Consider the following 21,825-nt stretch of genomic DNA (forward strand, 5'->3'; position numbering starts at 1 on the left):
AAGGTAGAAGTGGTGGATGGCAGAAGATGGGCATCAAGTAACAAGGCAAGGAAAGAGAAATCAGAAATCATACTCTGCATTGGGCCTAAGGTGCACAAGGGTACCTGGGGAGTGGGTAGGGTTGTGGGGCTGTTCCCCAGGTTTGTTCTGCTGGGCTGCCCTCTGCCAATTCACAGAGCCACACTACCAAAGCACCAAACACTTATGCTCCTGCAGCAGCAAATGAGGCCACACATTACCCAGCTGCATTACAACAACGGTGGGGTTAATTTTTCATGCTACTTAATTTCATCAACACTATGGGCTGGGTAGAGGGGAAGAGTTGTGTAACATGGTGTGATGGGTGGGAAGTCTCTGAACGTCACTGTGTCTGGTGGCCAAAGATGGAAATGGGGACTGGCAGCCTCCTCTCCTTGGCTTTGGGAAGCAGCAGCTTCTTAGGACATCAAATACTTAATTAACCGAGCTGCAGAACTGTAGGGTAAGATTCATACAGTTCCTTCTCTGATGGGAGAGTGTCAGCCTGGACTGTGCTGTTCTTGGTGAGTCTTTAAAGCTAATGCAACTCATACAGAAGACATTCTTTGAAAAGAACCAGAGATTTATTTGAATAAAAATCTGAGTGGATGACAAGAGCATGCAAAGAAATAAGATGAGATTTTAATTTCTTTCAAGTAGAAAAACATAAGCGGCTTGAGCAGAAGGTATTTGCTTTGCAGCTAGGCACCCTGGGCTTTATGCTCTTCAGTGCACAGAAAGAGTTGTTCTTCTCATACTGAATTCATAGCTCTGCAATGTCATTGAGCCAAATGGGATCATGCTAAAGAGATACTTGGCCATTTTTGTTAGATAAAGATAAATCAAAATAATTTTAAAAGGAGGGCAGTTGCTTTATATAATCTTTTCACAAGGCCTGGAGATGATGGTTATTAAGTAATCCACCTACTTTTGTTTGAGGGAAACATATACAACTTTGGAATAGTATCAGTATTACAGATCTTTCTACAAATCTTACCTTCAGCATCCAGCTTTCTGCCCACCTCTCACTGTTTATGTATTATGTATGTCTTTATATTTGTTTAGTCTTTTGTGTTACATATAGTAATCAAACTCCTAAAATCCTGGATGACAAGTCTTCTGTTACCATACCTCTGATCTTCCCCCTTCTCTCTTTATTCCACTGTCTCCCAGGCTTCAGAGCTGGCACTTTGGTCCCAGACTCCTGCCTACTCAGCATCAGTCACAGGATGCTGCTGCGGCTGCTATGGGGCGCCTCACGAGAGCATGCCTACTGACGATTTGCATCAGCCAGCCACTCCTAGACAGTAGTGAAATACCTGCAAAAGGCTCAGGGAGAGGATTCTTTCTCTAGAATACAAAGTCTGCAAGAGTAAAACTCTTCAGGAGAGGACAGGACATCCATCCTCAGTTGTCCAGCGTTTCCTGGCCCCGGAGCCGGGCTGCTCGCTCACCAGAGCCGTGCTGGGATTGCTGTGCTGTGGGACACGATACTCACTGTGCTGATGGCAGCTGTGAAGGATGGGGAGGAGAAGCAGACCTCCACTCTGACAAACACAGATTCCTCTTGTTTTTCCCCCCGATCAATCTATGTGCAGTCACTTTGTAGCAAGCCCTTTTTTCCTACGCATGCAAGTCATCCTGCTTTGCTGAGGCTGTTCACAATAAAGTCTGCTGCTCTCAGGGAAATGCTTTTTAACTGAACTGGAGATGGGCAGCACAGCACAAGCAGAAATCTAGGTACCCACAGAAATTCTTCGTCATTCAAACAATAATACTAAAAGAAGTCCTGCTAAAAGGCATCATGCTTGTCTATAATTATTTATGAGATCAAAATCTTCCCATGTGACAGGAAAGCCCAAATTTTTTTAACAGTTTGTGGCAAAAGGCTTCATTGTTTCTTCCATAGAAATGTATAGAAATTGCTGTTGCTTACAGCTGTTGTCAGTATTAAAGTTTGTGCCTCACATCACATTTTTGTAGGTTATAAGGAAAATATGGATTTCATGTGAGAAGGGACCTGAATGGTTTCTGAAGGCCAATCGTTAAAACCAGTATAAACCAGAGTAATGATAGATTGTTTTTGAGGTTATGTTCTGTGATGTTCTGAGGTTCCCAGCTCCAGACCTTTTCCCTGCTCTTTTGCTGAATTTGGCCTCTATCAAGGCAAGTCACACGTCTGGATGCTTGCGTCATCTCCCTGGGGGACTTCAGGACAGAAGACTCCCTCTATGCCCACTGAAGTGCCACAAAAATTGGTCATCAAGCCAGGTACAGAAGGCTAATTTGCTCATTCTTTGTCTGTATCGTACTAAATACTTTTAATATATTATTTGTGCTGATTTGTCTGCTTTGCTTTGATAGTAGGAAAGCTGATGGGGAAAGTACTGGGTTTTTACCCATAAGTGCACTAAATTCTAATACAATTAAATATACAGTAAGTTCACATGTTTATCAGGAAACAGATCAGTTCTGATTTAATTTAGTATACCTGATCTATCACACATCCTGGAGTGTGTCTCTGAAGAAGTATGTTGAGAGACTCCTTTTCCCTACTGACAATTGCTTACAGTTTATGCCATGAAAGGGGGAATCAGCACAAATGAATCCTGACAAAATATATTACAAAACTAATAAAAATCAGCATGCAGAAATGCCAGCTGTAATTGCACTATTTTGCCAGAAAAGGTCTGTGGGCCAATCAAACCATGTGGTTGTTTTTTTTTTACCTTCGGAAAAACTTAGCTTTTATCTTTGTAAGTCAGTGGTACAGTTGCCCTGATTTTGGAATGATCAGTAAGTATAATCCTTTTGAATCTCAGGAACAATATACCTCATCCAAACCTTTGTCCTGATTCATCTCCAGCTTTGATAGCTTCGATGTGTCATCCTGCTTGCCTGTCAAATCTATCATCAATTCTAAAATTGCCGATAAATATATTCCACATCTCTTTTGGGAGATGAAGCCTGTCTGCATACTAAACAAAGAACAGAATGCACAAAGCCAAGATACACGCTGAGATATAATATTCTCCCTCTTAAAATACCACAGGTGAAATGATAATGTGGAAATATTCTTACCCTGAGGAAGGCAGACTCCAGTTGTAGCTTAGCAAATCAAAGACCAGAAAGCTTGCTTGCAATAGCATCCTAACAAATCCAAAGGGTTATTTTTTTCCCAGTTAAAAAATATCCACACTCTGACTTTCAATCCAAATCCAAAGATTAAGGCAGAAGAACTTCAATAATTTGTTTAGTTAGGTATGAAAAGTAATTTGTCATGAAACTGCCAGCCTGCCACTATAAAGGTTTAAAAAAATCATAGCTATTCATGGCTGAACAGTCGGACTTTTCCACACAGGAAAATTCATCATCATTTCAGGTTTCAGTATCTTTTTGTATTTTGCATGGCAAATAAAAAGTTGTCCACCAAGCTTGAAATGTCTCTTTTTTTCGAGCTGGTCACTCTGTGGGAGAAACAGGCACTTCTTTAGATTCCTTTAATTTGTTCTTCATAGTCATAAAGTAAGTTAACAGCAAAATGAGGGAGCTTCTCATTCAGGATCTCACTTTCTTGTTATTAAAAAATTATATCTGTGTACCAATGAAGTATAAAACTAAGGCACTTCAGATTCCAAAATCTTTCCATTCCTGGACGAGCTTTAGTGTTCAAATGCTAATAGGATGCCTGCATTTAGGGGGAGAAAAAAAAAAAAAAAACCCTAAAAAACTTGGCCTGTATTCAGGCTCAAGAGTCTGTGAAACAGACTTTTTCCATACTATGACCTCAGTCTTAGGATTTCTCTTTTGCAAAATGTTAGTTATTTTTCTTGGCAGGTGGCCAGAACCCTGTATCTCTTTTTCCTCCCCTCTCACCCTCCTCCTCTCCCCACCCTCCAGGCACACACACACACCCCTCTCCTCTTCCCATCACCCAGCAATTCAGCCCCGAGATGAGGTAACACCCCCCCTGCCTCCCCATCTTTTGGCTGACATGGTGTGGAGAAAACAATCAGGTTATGGCGTCCTGGAAGTCTGGAAGTATCGAATGCTCCCAATAAGTCTTCTCTTTTTTTGGACCCATTTTGTTTTGCTTCCCTGCCCCAAACCCCTGGGCAAAGCCAGCAGCCCCCCACACCCAGCAGTGGTGGTGCCCCTGCCAAGCATCAGCTACGGCGGGTTTCAAGTTGCAGCAGCTTTCGTCCAGAGCAGAGAATTTCCAAAATGTGTTACCCTGGCAACCAGGAATTTTAGCCCAGCAAAAACCACCACCACGCACACCGCGACTCCAACGTGCGAGACGCTGAGCTTCCATTTATCATTTTCTTCAGAGAAAAAACACAGAGTGGGGTCGATGGTGTCTGCCTTCTTGGAGGCATTTCCAATGAAACCGACTTCTTCCCAGGTACTTGCATCTCCTGATTTTCCTGGCAACCCCTCTTTAACCACTGTATCCTGAGCTAATACATAATACATACAAAATTCTTAATTAGTCCCTTACAAATGACATAGTCCAAGGAAAACAGTGCCTAAGAGAAAAATAATGTGCTTTCAGTGTAATACAGGAAAACATTTCCTCAAGCATGATGATATTTTCTCCGGTTAAGTTGGTCAGCTTTATTCTAAATGGCATTCAATGAACACTGGTGATACAGAAGCATTTTTTGAGTTTGTATAAAATTAGAAATAATGCCCTGCATTATAGCAAGTTTTCAAATAGGACAAAAGCTTCTGTTTTGGAGTGAAGGTTTCTTCTGCATAAAACCACTTTCCCCTTCAGCTTTGAGCCAAGGGTGTCATCAAAACGAGGACAGCTTCCTGCAACTAATTATTTTTCCCTACAGTGTGCAGAGTACAGCTGGATAGTAAAGGTGAAGGCGCTACACAAGAGGGCCTGTATCAAGGGTACGTTATAAATAAAACTCTGCATTGAGTCGTAAAGGTGGTTAATGCAAGCTATTTGTTACATCTGGTAAAAGATATATAGTAAAAGGTATAGCATTTAAAAATAGGACAGTGAAAGCCCTATCTCAGCCCATCTAAGTCAAACAAAACTTCCCCAGACCTCAGCAGTACTTTTATTTAGCATTCACCTATCCCCATTTTTGTTGACATCTCAGATAATGCTTTTTTTGGTCTGACTCGAAATCAACAGAAGCTCAATTTTGTCCCAGGAAAACCACAGCTGCAATTAAGGTCAGATTGGGTTTCCATATGTTTTCTTTTTTAACCAAACAAATCGGCTCCAACTCATCTTCTTTCAGGGAGATCATGGTTTTGAGATCTTTTTATGACTGTAGGTGCTATTTATAGATTATTTTTACTTGTATCAACTGTGACTACTATGTGTCTATATTTTTACCTGGCAAAAACCCCCACATTAATACAAATATATTCTTTCTCCTTAACCTTGTAGACTTTAAGACAGATTCAGTCAAGATGTGTGTGAGCAAATGTCTTCCAAGAAAATGTCTTTATAATATTTGAAGAAAATAGACTTCTTGGTATCAACTTACAATAGGTTTTAAGGGTTTTTTTGGGTGGTGGTGTTTTTGTGGTTTTTTTTTTTTTTTTTTTTTTTTTTTTTTGTGTGTGCGTGTGTGTGAACTATCAGCAGCATTATGCTCTGTAAACTCAAAAAACCTGAGCTCAGAAAAGGTTAAGAATTGGCAGGAAAGGTTCACCTCAGCATTGTGACAATACCACAGTGACTCTGATGCATCCCACTGGTGAAATCACTCTGTTTTTGGGAGTGGGAAGTTATGGTAGAATTGCATTTTTAACAGTCTATATATTTAACACAGAGAGAAACACTCTGTACATGGACTAAGGGTAATATTTCAGGGGAGAGGGCAGAAAAGAGGAACTTTTTCATGGAAATGTGAGAGCTGAGGAGGGAGTTTTAAAATTTTAGCTGCCCTTACTGGACTGGCTGAGCACAGTGAGAATCTGGCAGTGCTAAGGGTTAGCTCTGCAAGCTGAGGCTCAAGTAAACAGGTGGAATAGTGCAATGAAGCCAGCCTTCTTCTTCTGCCAGAGACTTAGTTCATGGATAAACACTAGACTTTCACTTCTGCAGTTTTAAAGACCTCCATCACTCTGAAAAACACTGCCTTCATTCATCATAGTAAGGGGCTGTTTTCTTTCTTCTTTTTTTTTTTTTTTTTTTTTTTTTTTTTCATGGACTGCAAGACTTCTCTCAGAAACATCACAGATATACATTAAAAGCCTTTGACATATTGAAGTTTTTAGAAACAAACAAAAAAATCAGAAATTATCATAAAGGGTGCTATTTCATATTGGCTACCATCCCTTGGAAGTTGTGCTTCTCAGCAAAGCAGGGTCATCTGTGGCTCATGAGCAGATTGATATGCTCCAGGACAGCCCTGGACAGAGCTTGTAGAGTTACTAAAAGAGTTTTCACCAAATCACTGGCTGATGTGTCTACTGCAGATGTCCTTGCCATCTAAAATGCCCACAAGCTGAGCTATAAGAGGTTAGGATGTTACCCCAGTATTTTAAGCTGAAAGCTAAAAAGTGGATTATCTCCCATAAAAGTTTGTGAAGCCCTTTTTTTTGGAACCAGCTTCCTCACTAGCATGGATTTCACCCCTTCATTGTCCTCCAGGCCCATCTGTTAGCTATTTTCTGGTTCAATTGACTTGATCCATCATGGTCCTCTTGGCAAACAAAGAGAAGGATATTGAAGATGTACCGCTGGAGGGTTTTTTCCTCTGCAGCTTGCATGCTTTGTCCCTTCTCTATTTGCCATCTCTTCCTCCAGTTCAGCAAGACTAAAGCCAAATCCTTCTAATTTAAACTGTGTGACCCCCGTCCCAAGACTGAAACTGTGGGGAGAGGATGGGAGAATGGTGAGGCGGCAGGAGCTGCCACTGATCACCAGGTCTGCAGGCACCTGGGAAAGGCAGCAGCTTCTGCCCTCCCCTTCTCCCTACATGTGGCACTCCTCAGGACATTTAGCATTTACTGCCCAAGTTTGTCTTTGAAAACCTAAACTGCTACCCATTTCCTTTACTGTTCTGGGTGAGTAATCCTCAGCTTTTTATACAGGACATTGCATTTTTCAACACTCTGTACAAATATTAATGAGATAGTCTTCAGGGTGGTCTAATTATTTTAGCTGGGGAAAAGCCCAAGGTTAACTTAAAATAACTTGCACCAGGGCTTTCAGTGAAGTGAGGTGAGATTAAGGCTACTCTTCCAACTCCCCATGTCCCATCAGGTCGCAGTTGTTGCCTTAAGGTCCAGACCACACATCAGCCAGATGTGAGAGCTCCTGAGGGCTAAGAGCTGGATGGTGAGCTGGCAGCACTTGCTCAAACTGATCACCTGTATTTGAGAATGGTTCTCTCTGTTCTCTGCAGGCGCCTTGTAACTCCTCTGCCTCAGTCTCCCCACTGCAGAAGGGGAGACCAGCAGGTGATTTTGGCTGTTGCATAACTATCTGTAAGCCACTCTAAAGATACAAGGGTCAAGACAGAAGAGAGGAAGAAAGAACCAATATGCGACACTTGTGCCAACACCAATGTGTCAAATCAAGCAAGAACAGCAGTGGTGTTGCTCCAACATGATGTTTCTTTCCTGAAGGAGAATCAGGGTGGCAAGAATGATGAGCAGGTGCTGGATAGGCAAGAAACTGTAGCACTAATATCTGCAAATGGGCAGCTTAGAAGCTGCTGACTTCAGGGCTGTTAATGAAGATCCCCCTGAGCAATTCATTCTGCACGTGATGCTGGGGACCAGTACAGGGAAGGAACAGAGCCAACAGCTATTTCTGCCTGGCAAAAACAAACAAGCCAACACACACACACACACAGAGACACACACACACACACTGTGATCACTGTGATTCTCCGAGAGTATTAGCAGAGGACAAAACCCGCACAACTGCCATAAATTATAAAAGCCTCCCTCAATCTTAGTTAATTCTCTTGTAAAAAGGGAGGGAAAAATCTGGAGCAGCTCAGCATGAAAACAATTGTGGGAGGGTTAATAAAGAGACAGCACTGAGGTATCTAGCTGCTAGCCCTGATATCATTAAGTAAGTGCACTAGAAATGTCGAGGTAAATGCATAGCAGTGAATCACAGTCAGGCATGATTAACCTTGGGTAGTCTGAACTGGAAATCATTTACAAACACAAAGGTACTGAAGAACATCTCAACAGACAGTACATCGAAAGTCATTCCAAGAGTGGGAGCCACACTGAGCGCTTTGTATATCTGTGCCATTTTTTAATTATTGTCATTTTCTGCACATGGGAAGATGGAAGATCCCAGACCCCCCGGCTCAGGGAAGAGTTTCTGTGGCCCTGCAAGGTCCTCTGAAACATCTGCACTGGTTGGAATAATTTTGCATAGCACAGAAGTTTTATAAAATTAAAAGTTTTAATTGCAACAATCTGAGGCTTACTGAAAGGACAGATAGATTTGCCAAAGAAGGATTAAAATCCTGTAACTGCAAATATTGAGGTGCCAAAGACCACTCTTCCTTCATCCATACCCATGTCTTAATGCAGCCCTCCATATCCTGGGGGTAAAACCAGAGGGGGAAAGGATTTTAATAAAAATGTTTTGAACAAAATTTGTGAAAGTTTTCTACTCCTTGAAAATTGACCCTCTGATTACAAAATCAGAAGAAAAAAAATCACTAGATATTTCTGATCAGTCCTAGAAGTTTGGAAATGCTCAGCAAACTTATAACCATATGACCCATAGAGAGCTATATATATTGAGTACAACGAAAACAAAACCCCTTCAAACACAGAATGCTCACAGCTTTAAAAGCATTCAATTCTAAGGAACATGAATCAACTGAGGAAGACTCCAGACAGCTTAACATTTTTGTATTGTTTGCGCCTTCTATTGCAATTCTTCAGTGCCAGCTCAGGTGATTATTCTGAATGCCAAGGCAGTGAAAGCCATAGGAATATTGTGCAAAACAATACAGCTCTGCTTAGATTTCCTTCCCTAAAATAAGACTTTTGCATCGGTCTTGTTCTCCTAAATCCATCTCCATTATCCTTAGCATTGCAATAACTGCCCTTGTTCATCTGCCTCATTAAGATACTGCATCAATTAATATGTATCATCTAATGCTTACTATTTTTTAAATGCATAATATTTTTATCAGTGGAGGGCTATGTCATAATGAGTCTATCTAGGGAGTTAGACATACAGGAAAAGCCCCTATGCATAATGCTGCTCCAAGTGATTCCTGTACCCAAAGCCTCTGAACAGAGCACTGTGCATCCTGCACTCTCAGTTTCTGTGCTCTCAGAGGTTACAGACACCACCTCTGGTCCTGGGGCTCCAGCTCTCAGGGTTATGTTTGTTTTTGAGGACCTGGAGCCCAGTGGGCAAGGCACAAGGGTTATCTTGAGGGGAGATGTCATGTTAATACTTGGTTCACAAACGCCTCACTGCCTGATTCAGGAGGGTAATCAACCTGTCCTTCGAAGCTGCATAAATAATGTTTGGATGGAGGTTGTATATCTGCACCAGGGATGAATTAACTGTCATTGAATCATATAAGCTGGGTAGAGTGTGAGGCTTGTAACATGCCTGAGGAAAATAAAAAAGACATTTTCAAGAAAAAAACATTAATTTAATCCTCCCCATCTCTTCTGTAGTTTTCCTCTAGGCAAACATGACTTTGTGGGTTGTCTTGTTTTTTTTTTTTGTTGCTGTTTGTTCCATTTTCACAGGGAAACACTGATTCACAGTGAGGTGCATCCACAGTTTCTCCTTGTCAGGCCTGAACATGCCATCTCTCTCCTACACCAGTGTTGCTCCTTTTTAGCACCCCTGCCAGAAGATGCCAACTGGGCTCCTTTGACACTCTGAGGGGAGTGACACCTTGCAAGAGGGTGCACACAGCCTTTTTACCCACAGGGACCCGCGGCTGCATTCATGCCCCTTGCACACCCCTGGGGCTCCCAGCTGGGCCCTGCTGGAGCTCTTGTCCAGGCATGGCCTTCTCCACGGGCATCACGGAAGAGAACATCCATGTGCAGACAGACCAGGCACACAGGCTCACAGATCCAAGTGCACTGCCGGTTCTCCTGGCTGTGCATTGTGTGCACAGGTACGAGTTGGTGTGGCTCCAAAAGAGCAGAGGAGTTCTGTATTTGTGACTCTCTGGGACACCAGGAACAAAAAAGCTGTCCTAGAAGATGGTGGAAAAGAGAAGAAAGGCCAACAGCAGGGTAGCATCAAGATAACTGGGGCAACGATGTGTGCCTACGAATCAGTGTGAGTTACTTTCCTTCACTAAGACTCACAGATCCAGCCCTCTATTGAGTAACATGTACATCTTCAGTTTGCTAAGGCCTTTTACTTCAGTTTTTGATCTCTGGTTTTCTCTTCTACAGTTCTCAGTTTCGTATCTCTTTCTGAAAACCTGATGTTTGCAATTCCTTTTCCTACTTCTTAAGTGTATCCCTCTCACTTTCCTCCTTCTCTTTTGACACAGCACTTGATGGTTCTCTTCTTCTCATCTCCTCTTTTTCTCCTGCCTCCATTTCTATGGAATTTCTCTAACTAGAAGGGCTTCTGGTTCCTAAATGCAGTCATTTATCAACAGTAACCAGTTGTTTCTGCCTCTAAAAATTGTCTTGGGAACCGAGGTATGCTGTGGGATAGCCTTGGAATATAGTAACAATTTAAAGATAAGCATTATAAATATACTGTATCTAGTAGACAGCACAGTTTCAGAAGGTACCAAGATCTTTAACTAGGTAAGGAACTTTTCACACTGAACCAGAATTCTGACACACTGTATCACCCAGTATGTAGTCTCAAATCTAACCCACAACCATATTGGGGTGTTCCTCTGAATCCGTATTTTGGGTTCAGACATCCCACTATTGTGGTTCAGAAATCTTACAGGATTTTAATCCAGTGAAGAAGAAGAAAAGAACATTCTTCATCAATAAAATACTAACTAGAAAAAAACCCCAAATCCAACTGTGGAGGATAGCTTATGTTTTCCATATTGCTAAATATCAGTAAAAATAAATGTGTTCATTTCTCCAAAATACCTCCAGATGGCATTAAAACCCTTCTTCTTTTGGTCTTTATTGCAATATTATTTTTAAAAATGGTAATTATTGAAATCATTCTATTAAACATCCTCAGCAATCATACTATCAGAAGGCATAAGGTTGCTAATGCTTAATTCATTTAATAAGTTTGCCTAAATGTGCTTGCATACTATAATTACATTCCACAACACAATCTGCAGGACAAGCCATTTCTTACACCGTGTCAAATCTTTTTCTAGATTAATTTCCAGAAGATTTTTAATGCGTATTTGCAGCAGAAATCGAAATGTCCCACAATAAATCACTGTTATTGTACCTCCTTCTGTGACTACTTTTGGCCATGTAACAAATGGTGACACCTTGTGAGATTTACATGATATAATGTTCTGAATTTAAATAACAGGAATCAGAAAACATAAATTATGGGCCAGATGCACTCTAAAACTCACATGACTGACTGTTACAAGAACTTCCCCCTCTCAAATGGGATTAAAAAGGTGAATGATTTTGCAGAAATTCATAACGCTCCTGTCTGGTAGTTATTAAAAGAATTCACTTATCTCGCTTAGTTTGCAAGACTGATGCTATTTGTAAATTTTTTTTAACTTGCAGCCCATCTGTTTCATAGACTGGTTTATGTTGGCAAAACAATTCAGTCTTTTGTATACTAGAGTAAAAAATGGTAAAAGCTTCTATTGTTGCCCTAAAGTGAAGGTGAACACTGATATATTACAAGTGCCTGTTCCTATCTATTTCTTGACTTCTTTCGTTAATTCAAAAAACATCAACAAAATCGTGAGAGAACAGAGATAACTGTAATTGGATTTCAAGTAATTCAGAGGTGAAGCTGCAGACTGCAGTCTTTTAAAATTACATCAGTACATCAAAGGCATATGTGACATGATGTTTTTTAGCAAGTGTGACAAACTCCAGCAACATTAAGGTAATGTTGAGGTAAGGTTCTAAAGGCCAGCCTTGCACACCCACAAAAATAATCTTATATCTATTCAGTGTGATATGGAGCCATTTCACTTGCAAAGATTGCTGACTTACTAGCATGCAGAAGTTCTAGGAATAATTAATGTTTAGTCATTATCTAAAAAGCCGTTTTACGAAAAAGCATCAGTGAAAGAGCTTTATCTTAATGAAAACAAACAAACTCTATTTTGCCCAACAAATCTGATAAAAACACAGCTGCCTTCTCCAATCTTAAACGCAAATGTGACTTACGATGTATGGGTTGCGCTTTTCTCTGGGGTCTTTGGCTCTACATCACTTTTCCCTTTAAAAGAGAAGAAGAAAATGACATCAGAAACGGGTCAGCATGGAAACTGCTCAGATGTAACACATCAATGCTTTATTCATTGCTTACACTGACCACTCCTGCCACACACAGAGACAGCTGTGGAGGCAACCACAGGGCTGCAGGGGCACTGCTGGAGCATTTGCAAGCAGGGGGTCAATCCTGACTTGACTTTTCTTGTCACTGACACGTGCTCAGGAAATTCCAGGCAGAGAAACTCCACAAGAGGAGATGCTTAGAGAACACAGGCTTTAGCAGGGACAGCAGACCCTGGAGCAATGGAAAGGATTTCTCTAGGGCCCTACAGCTCTGCTGCTGAGAGTGCACTCCATACAACATGCACTTGCTCCAAAACCCTGCTCCAGGAGCAGTATTTATTTTATACAAAGCAAAACAGCATCAGCAGTGATCAGGGCACAGTTCTGCTAATGGATATTTTGGTTCACATGAATTTTGACACATTAAGCATTTGATCTTTAGCTTCTTTAAGTGGGGGCTGGGGAAGCCGTCTTTTCTATGTTGGCTTAGGGACTCAGTGCCAGGAGAAGTCACATACCCAAATGCTTGAGAAGCATCAGATGCCCAAGGGGTGGCACTTCACATTTCCTTACGAATCATATGGGTCCTGTATGTTAAGTTTGTGATGATCCTTGTCTTGGGTCCAAAAGAATGTATCTGCCCAACACAACTTAGTTACAGAGCACAGACAGGGGGAGGCAGGCTGCTGGCAGGTGGGGTGGTACTGCTTCTGCTGAGTCAGGAACAGTCCCTCCCCCTCCTTTCTACCCCACCACCAAAAAACAGTAAGGCTGATGTTGTTTGCTGTAATTAGTGTTCTCTGAGTAACCTGAGAGAGCTGCACTCCAGTGTAAGACTTCTCTGTAGCTCTACCATGGATTTAGAGGGTATGCTACTCCACTTTAATCACCTTGAACTTGAATTCTGGGCCTAGTGAGTGTGCAGGTGCTGATCCTCTTGTGTGTTGCTGGATGCTAATAGCTGTCTACACAGGAGTTTATGTTGCCTAGCAGACAAGGAGGCGCAGAGGTTGAATGTGACTGGTTTACTGACGGATGTCTTTTTCTGAATTATCTGATAATGAGCCATGTTAAGCCAAAATCCACCTATTCCTTCTGAAAAAAATGTGGGAGATTCTTATTTTAGTCAGGCTGTTTTGGTGTTGCCAAACCATGATATGCTGCTCATTGAGTTGAGCAGGTTTTGGATCACTCCTGACCTAGTCCATGCACATGAGCATTACACATCACCTGTTTGCTGCTGACAAAGAGCTCACCCTCAGTCTGAGTAGCAAACTGCATAGTCTGAGTAGCAAACTTCATAGTTTGAGCAGCAAACTGTAAGGGCACCTCTGGAAAACTCACTGTTGCCTTCAGAAGAGGCAGGATTCTGCTACCAGTGTTCTTCCACTGATGCACAGAAGGAAGCTGAAGGACATTCTAGACAGTGACCTTCTGGAGGTAGCTGTCTTGTAGTGGAAGTTCTGAGTATTGCATACACGTTGACACAGTGCTTTCAGATCTGATCCTCCCCTCTGGTAGGGTTTGTCTCTACCCAGCTGAGGTACCTAGACTTTACTGAACAGGATGGGGAAAGCTCTGGATGACTTCAAAACCACCAGTGCCTTCATGGCCCTCAAGGGAAGCTCAGCACTCACTGAAAGAGGACAGCTAAAGCCACCTAAAATTTAGGCGTGAGCAGGGCATCTACACAGGATGGAATACATCCACTCCATAATCTCTAGGTCACCCTTCACTTTCAGCAAAGACACCAGAAAGTATATCCAGATGGTGAACTTGCTGGCTAGGAAGCTGTTGCTACAGTATACGTTTGTCAGCCTTCCGGAGCCTGGAGCCCTGGAGCTCATCTGCATTATGGTAATTTGGAACAAGAAACCAACAGTAACAGTTGGCATATATTCAAAGATTTTCTATTTGTAACTTGGGTCTTTTCTAAGTGATGAATTATTACCATGAGCACTGGTTTGTTTGAGTGTGAGAGGGACTATGGATTCCTGAGTGCCTTGCCAGCAGAGTTCACATCAGTTCTACTCTCAGCAATGTGTGTTAATGCAGCAACAAGGGAAACAGCATACGTACTGTGAGGAAACAGAATGTCTGTGATTTAGCCAAACTGGATATTAATGGATTACCCTACCGTAAGCATTTGTAGCTGCTTTTATGCTAATTGTCACTTAACATACTTCTATGTGGAGAGAAAGGATGAAGCTTGTACAGATGGTAGAAATGCATCAGTTCAGCCTATCAGAGTAGAAAATCTGGCCATTAATGCTTTATCTGTTCTTACCAACTTTACTCTCACTTGACTGAATCTTAGAAATTTTATAAATGTGTATAGCCTAAGCATAGCTGAATGTTGCAGATACAGTACAGATAATATTTTTGGTTAAGAGTATGTAAAAGATAATTACCTGTTACAATAATTTGGCTTTTTTACACTCACTCTTGGACAAATTAAGGTTTGCTTTTTATTTTTTTATGTAACCTGTCAAATGCATGCAGGTAGCATTGTGGGAGTCTGGCATTTGCTGAACTGCTAAATCTTCTCTAGTTTTGACTTCCTATGCAAAATTTGTGCCAACTTTGTTTCTCTTAGTCTTTTTGTAATTAACAAAGAACATGCTACCCACCTTGCTATAGGATTGCTGTTAGCCCACTCTGTTTCAGATGCTAAGCACTGTGTATGTCTCCTGAAACACGTGTGTGTGTGTCTGTGGGTGTATGCAAAAATCACACAGTGGAAACAGTCACTCTACAGATCCTTAGCCACAGAAATGGGAGGTCTTTGCTACTTTCTGCCTTATCTCATGCTACTTGTTTCCCAATCTTTTTAGATACAAGCGGAAGATGTGTCCAGATTTATCAAATTTCAAAATAAATTTCAAATGAACTTTTGTAGGATTTCTCTTGTTGAATAGTGGGTGGCCAGAAAAGGAGTTCTTTCCTCTTAGCTGGAATTTTGGAGCTTCACTCAACCCGATTAAGTTTCCATTTCTGGGTAATAGGGATAAATGATATTCATTGTGATGGAGCAGTATAATTTCAGCCATTATGAGTTTTTAAATGCTTTGATTTCCTTGTGGGGAAAGGATGACAGAAATGCAAATGCTATCCATGAGAAAGACAATGTTGGCAGCTGCAATAAAACCATTGCAAATGACAGGCTCAAGAGCCACTCCAAAGAAGTCAGGGTGCAATGGGAAAAAACAGCAAATTGGGACTCTGAAGATGTGGACTTGGATAACACAATACATTGACCATTAGAGTTCTTTCTCACAGAATAATTTGCTAGTATTTCCTGGCAGGACCTGGGGAACCCAGAGAGGAGCCCACAGTAGAGCAGGTTGCTGGCAGGACCTGTGACCCTGTGTGGGACCCATGCTGGAGCAGTTTATGAAGAACCAAAGCCTGTGGGAAGGACTCATGAGAAGTTCATAAAGAACTGTCTCCTGTGGGAGGGACCACAGACCAGAGCAGGGAAGAGTGTGAAGAGTCCCCTCCCTGAGGAGGAAGGAGTGTCAGAGACAACGTGTGATTGCAGCCCCCATTCCTTGGTCCCCTGCACTGCTGGTGGGGAGGAGGTAGAGAATTCAGGAGTGAAGTTGAGTCCAGCAAGAAGAGATGGGAGAGGAGAAGGTGCTTTTAAGATCTGATTTTATTTCTCATTGTCCTGCTCTGATTTGATTGGTAATAAGTTAGATTTATTTTCTCAAGTTGAGTCTGTTTTGCCCCTGACAGTAACTGGTGAGTGATGTCTCCCTGTTTTTATCTTAACCTATGATCCTTTTGTTTTATTTTCTCTCCTGCATCCAGGAGAGTAATAGAGCAGCTTTCGTGGGCACATGGTGTCCAGTCAGGGTCAACCCACCACACATCTGAATATTTTTTTCCCAAATTTCCTTTGAGTTTGACATACAGGACTGGTGAAGACTATGACCTATTCCAGCTGTGTTGTATCTGATACCTTATTCCAGCACCTCAAAAGGAATTCTCATGGATACAGGTCTTAGAGATAGTCAAACTCTCTCTGTGATGTTAGAAAAAGTGCCTGGGTGTCCAACAGTGACCCTAACTTTTGCCACCAATGAAGAAAGCATTTCTGCATGGGTCCAGCTGTTCTTTGGTTTGGTTGCCATCAGCTAGGCAGAACCAAGTGTAGCTTCTGCCCAGTTGCAGATTTTGCTGAGCAGGATGAATGAGGAGAGAAGAAACTGAAGGGATTGGGATGTGGGAGGATGGGGGAATAGGAAGTGAAGTTTGGTCAGAGACCACAGGAGTAAGAAGCAGGGCAAAGTTATAAGGACACAGGATCAATTTTGTAATACACAGGAATGCAGGTTTCATGAAATCTGCAGAACAATCTATTTTATTCAAGTGTTGGAAGGAGGACATACTCAGCTAGGACCAAAGCTGGCCAAATATTGTGGCTTCTAATGTCACTGCAAAGCCCTCAGCTCAACTCGTGTGTTTGTCATGCTTGTGCCTCTCTCTGTGTTTGCATAGACCTCTCTATTATGGTTCTTTCGTACTTCTTTCTCTCATTACTGTATTCATTATTTTCTGACAGAACCTCATACCCTTTGCCTTTTATTATTTCCTTAGTGCTGGTACTTGCAGCAATATCAAACCAATGCCAGCAATCAAGTGACACCACTGCATGTTTCTTCACAACATTGTCTTCCTCGTGCTGACCTTTCCCCAGTGAAGAGCCACACCACTTTAAAAGCCTACATCTCCTAGTCTTGTCTCCCTGGATGTCTTTTCCCTCACACAGTGCATGACCAGACCCTTTCAAAGCCCTAGCTACAAGCTCAGGGCATTTTTCATCTTCAGTCACAGCCCTGCAATTTGCAAACAGGGCTCTGTGTCGGCTGACAGGTCAGGAAGCTAGCAAAATAATTCTTTTGGTTGTGATGATTTTATGTGGAAAGCAGGATAGAATCATGTATTTTTAATATGCAAGACAAAATCAACAACCATCAGAGGTGTCAAGGGAGAGGATTAATATTTTGTTTCAGAGAACAATTCAATCTTCCTGTTCAATACAGATGCTAAGTTTTTTATCATAGCTAAATGTAATTAAAATGCTACTGATCTGCACCGTGATTTGTAAATAGGAGTCCACTGGAAAGCCCTGAGCAGGAGCCACACAAGCACCCATCTCTCCCCTACCCACACTGCTAGCCAAAAACACCCACAGCCACAGGGTCTTGAAACATTATCTAGTGTTAGTTTGGCAAGATTTGTGTAGCTTATTACGGTACAATGGCCACCAAATATACCATTGCATATGAAAGATACATTATAATAAGCTTTCTTGCATAATTTTCTGTCAGTCTGGATCTGACTGTGCAAGTAGGTCAGCTCCTTTCTGGCTTTCCAAAAAAACCACTCTTTTGCTCTTTCAGTCTTTCTCATTTACATAATGGAACAGCCATAATCAAATGAAAACTTTTTGTTCTTCCCAGGCAACCAAAAAAACTGACATTTTGATGGTCACTTTTAGGTTCAGTTCTCCATATCTGTCCATAGCTGAGTACTGCCTGCTCTGTGTTGTCCCAGTCTGCCACTGATCCCTTACACTTCATCAGTCATTTCTTTTTCAAAGTCATTGTCCACCCCCCACCCAATGAAGCCAGGAAATGAGTTGGAACTTACTTGTATTGCTGTGTCCTGTAGATCCCTGTTGTGACTCCTACAGTAATAACAGAAAAAAAAGGAAGGTGTATTATTTTTTCAGCATTTTTTTGCTGCAATGCTTACTTGGACATTACCTTAACAATACAAACAGCACTGATGAGTGGTCATTTGGTTTCAAAGTAATTTTCATTTACAAGAATAAGTCCAATATTTCTTGGAAAATCCATTAATTCTTAGGCTTGTAAACTTATTTCACAACAACCCTTTAATGGTGCAATTCCTTGTGTAGCTATTACAACTCTCCTGCTCACTATTCATGTATTGATCAGCCAAAACTCGTCTATTATCTTCTACAAGTTCAGATGGGAAGACAGAGGGAAGGCCAATATTGTTTCATGGACCATTGGATTCCTGAGGTAGTAGCACAGCTGGTCTTTTCTTTTCACATCTTGACATTGACAGCATCAGAGAATGAAAATACAGACTAGTTCTGGGTCCCTGAGATTACAAGGTCGACCTTGTATGACAACAGCAATAGCTGTGAATGTGGTGCAATAAATCAGACCACTTCTCCCTCAAATGTTAGCTCACTGTGTTTTACTCAGAGAATTTGTTTGCATTCATAAAAACATATAAAAAAAGCCTCGGAATACAAATATAAACCATCACAAAAAGATAATTAAATCAAGGGAAAAAAATAATACTTTGCTATGGATGGCAGCAGAAAAAGTATCCTGTATGTAACTCTGCTTCTGAATAACCCAGACACACGCAGGGATAGCACCTCATACCCATGCTGCAGTTACAGCAGCAGTTAACACTGCTGAGAGAGGCCAGGCACCCACAGGAACACATGCAGTCATTTCTGGTGAGGAACTGGGCACTGGAGCAGATCCCTGGTCCACAGAGTTGGAGAGATGAGCCAAAACCACAGCTCATGGAGGGAAAATCTGCAGGTCCCTAGAGAGCTGAGGATGCTCTGATTTGGTTGGGCTGAGATTGTGCTGCTGAGTCACTTCAGAGAACTCCTCGGGGGCATGGGGACCCAAGAGCTTCTTGGGCCCTCTGAACAGAGGTTGGCTGGACAGCAGGCCCTGGCATCTTGAGGGCTCAGCTGACCAGAATGCCTTCATCTGCACATTTTGCTCTGTACAGACTGCATGGTTTTGTTCTGTAATTTTAATACCATAATACACATCTGCAACTCACTTCCATCCTGCATACCTGTAATGTGAGACGTCAAATTTTTGGGCAAGCCCCAAGTGTTTCTACCTTCTACTGCAGTATGAAAAGATCTCTACCATGTTTCACATGCCAAGACCAATTTCTCAGTAATTTGAAATTGTGTACTTTTGACAAATTGCATCAGCTTTTTGCGAATGTTTCTGATGAAGGGAGATTAAAGCCTGTTTTTTTCTAGCGACTGAATGTAATCTTAAAAAGTCAAGATCAGCTTGTAGTGGTGATGTAGTGGTATGTACACTTGAACTTAAATGCTATTCTTGTAGCCAACCACATTCTCAATAGAAGTAGACTTTTAGAGTATGTTCAGTTTCCGAAACAGAGAATTTATGTATCTGGAGAAGTTCAGGAAAATACAATCTTTTTGAGGGAAATATCCTTGTATTCGTAAAAGTGTTTGAAACTTCTAAACAAGGATCTTGCTCACTCTTTTACCTTATCATTAACCTCAGAAGAATGCACCCTCCCCTTTAACCGCTGAGCACAGCGCTCAGTAGTGCCTCTGCCAAAGGCTGGTAAAAATATCCCATAGAGAAATATAGAATGTTCCCACTAATGGAGGAAAAAAAGAAGGTAACTTTAAAAAGAAAGATGAAGCCTTTATTTCTGAAGATTATTTTCCAGTGTATTTCCTCCAGCTTGTTAAAATCAACAAGAAAGGAAAAAGCAAATGAATTGTGCTTGTAAAGAACATTATCACTATGATAACTTAGCATCTTCTGAGAATAATCACCCAATAGCTTTGTGACAAGAAACCAGTTCTCCTGGAGTGGCTATTAATTCCCAAATAACAAAATGATGGCTGATCCCATAATATCACATACACATAACCTGAAATCAAACACCTGGTCAAACTATCAAGACAAGAAATCACAGTTAAAAAAATAAGGAGAGCAAAGCAAGCAGCAGAATTAACGGCATTTTTTCCTGCACAAGAGAATTAATGCTTGAACATGAAAGCTCATCCACACAAGCATCAAGTGAGCTCTTATTTACAAATTTAATTATTCATTTAAAGTTTATTTATTAAGATGCTTTTAATAAAATTAAAATCAAGAAATGCCTGATCATTTGTACATAACAAAGTGTGGCAGAGATAGGAGGAAGGAAAACACAAATAGCCTGTCACATCACACATTCAATCAATTATCCTTAAGCTTTGAAAAACAAGAAATAAAGAGACTGTCATTGCCCCTTCCTAGTAAATTCAAGAGTACAAATTAATTCCAGAGAGAATGAAAATTTAAAGTTAAGGATGAAATGTAACTTTATGTCCTCCATTACATAAAGGACAGATCTCTAGTGGTGCTCCTCCAGCAGCGTAGTACTTGGAAACCTACTGGGCACTGCCACATGTGTCAAATCTGACCCAGAGTCTCCTCCCATTCTTGTGAATCAATGCAGACCTCTAATGTTAATGAGGCCTGATTTCATATAGAAGTACAGCATATCCACACCCATCCCCTCCATCAAATAAGCATTTAGTTACATTGATTGATATATCCACACGTGCAGTTTCAAATGTGCAATTCTGTTATATTTGTAATATATAAATCTCAGATATTTAGCTTTTATTACTAGACTGATTTCTAAACCACTCTAGCTAGAGTTGCTGTGGCCTTTGCAACTTTAATAGCCTAATTAATAAATTTCAAGTTTCAAGCTGTCAGATTGCTAATTACTTGAATTGCAGGTTAAAAGCAGTGTGGCATGAATGTGAACTAATGATGCTGACACTCCGTTTTTACAGACAGAAAAGTAGCTATGATTTGCATCCTTGTAGCAGGACAGGAGTCCTACAAGCTTCTCTTTTTCCCATTCCCAAAATAATGTGTATTTTTATTTTTGGGAACTGTCTTCTGTTAAAAGTGAGCGCAGCCTACTCACTTCTCTTGCTGCAAGAGTTTGCAAATGAGTTGAACTGATGTCCCAACATTGCCCTTAGCATTGAAAAGGAATTCATGTCACCATGCACAACTTGGAACTAAGAGATGAAGCTGTTGCCCTGATTTTAGCCTTTCAGTCTCTTAATTGGCCTTGGTCACTACTTAACTGACAGACCCCTTTATCTGAATAATGTGTGATCCACAAAAGTTTGGTTTTGAAAAGTAGGGACAGCTACATAGTTTACCTGTGGAAAAGTTTTCTAAGAGCTCTGGAGACATTTCCTATGGGGTCCAATAAAGATTTTACACTATGCTTTGTGAAAAGCAATAGCTAGCTTATGAAGGTTTGAAAAACATGTTTGAAAAATCAGGAGACCATTTTTTGCATTTGGAGCCTGAAAAGCAGATGACTTCTAAAGTCTGTAACTGTACAGATTACCCAATTAAACCACAGAATAGCTTTTAAAATATTTTAAAATAATTGGAAATATTTTAAAACAGAAGTGGTGTCAAAAATTTACATAATCTATGGCAAGTAATATAGGATTGTTCCAGGACTCCAGTGAGTTTTTTTAAGGTACTTCTTTCCCATCCCACACAAAGCACTGTGATTTCTGGCCATGCAGACCACCCA

At 41.1% G+C, this 21,825-nt stretch overlaps 1 protein-coding gene across 1 annotated transcript in view; it reads right to left on the minus strand.

Moving 5' to 3' along the window:
• AFF3 (ALF transcription elongation factor 3) overlaps positions 1–21,825 on the minus strand; it is a 314,337-nt gene that overhangs the window by 104,907 nt on the left and 187,605 nt on the right. Inside the window, exons 6-7 of the mRNA XM_066313661.1 lie at positions 18,082–18,118; positions 12,313–12,364 (exon numbers count right to left, since the gene is read on the minus strand). Coding sequence (XP_066169758.1) covers positions 12,313–12,364; positions 18,082–18,118 — 89 coding nt within the window. The remainder of the gene's footprint in view (positions 1–12,312; positions 12,365–18,081; positions 18,119–21,825) is intronic.

Source organism: Sylvia atricapilla, chromosome 2, assembly GCF_009819655.1.
Source record: "Sylvia atricapilla isolate bSylAtr1 chromosome 2, bSylAtr1.pri, whole genome shotgun sequence".
NCBI lineage: Eukaryota > Metazoa > Chordata > Aves > Passeriformes > Sylviidae > Sylvia > Sylvia atricapilla.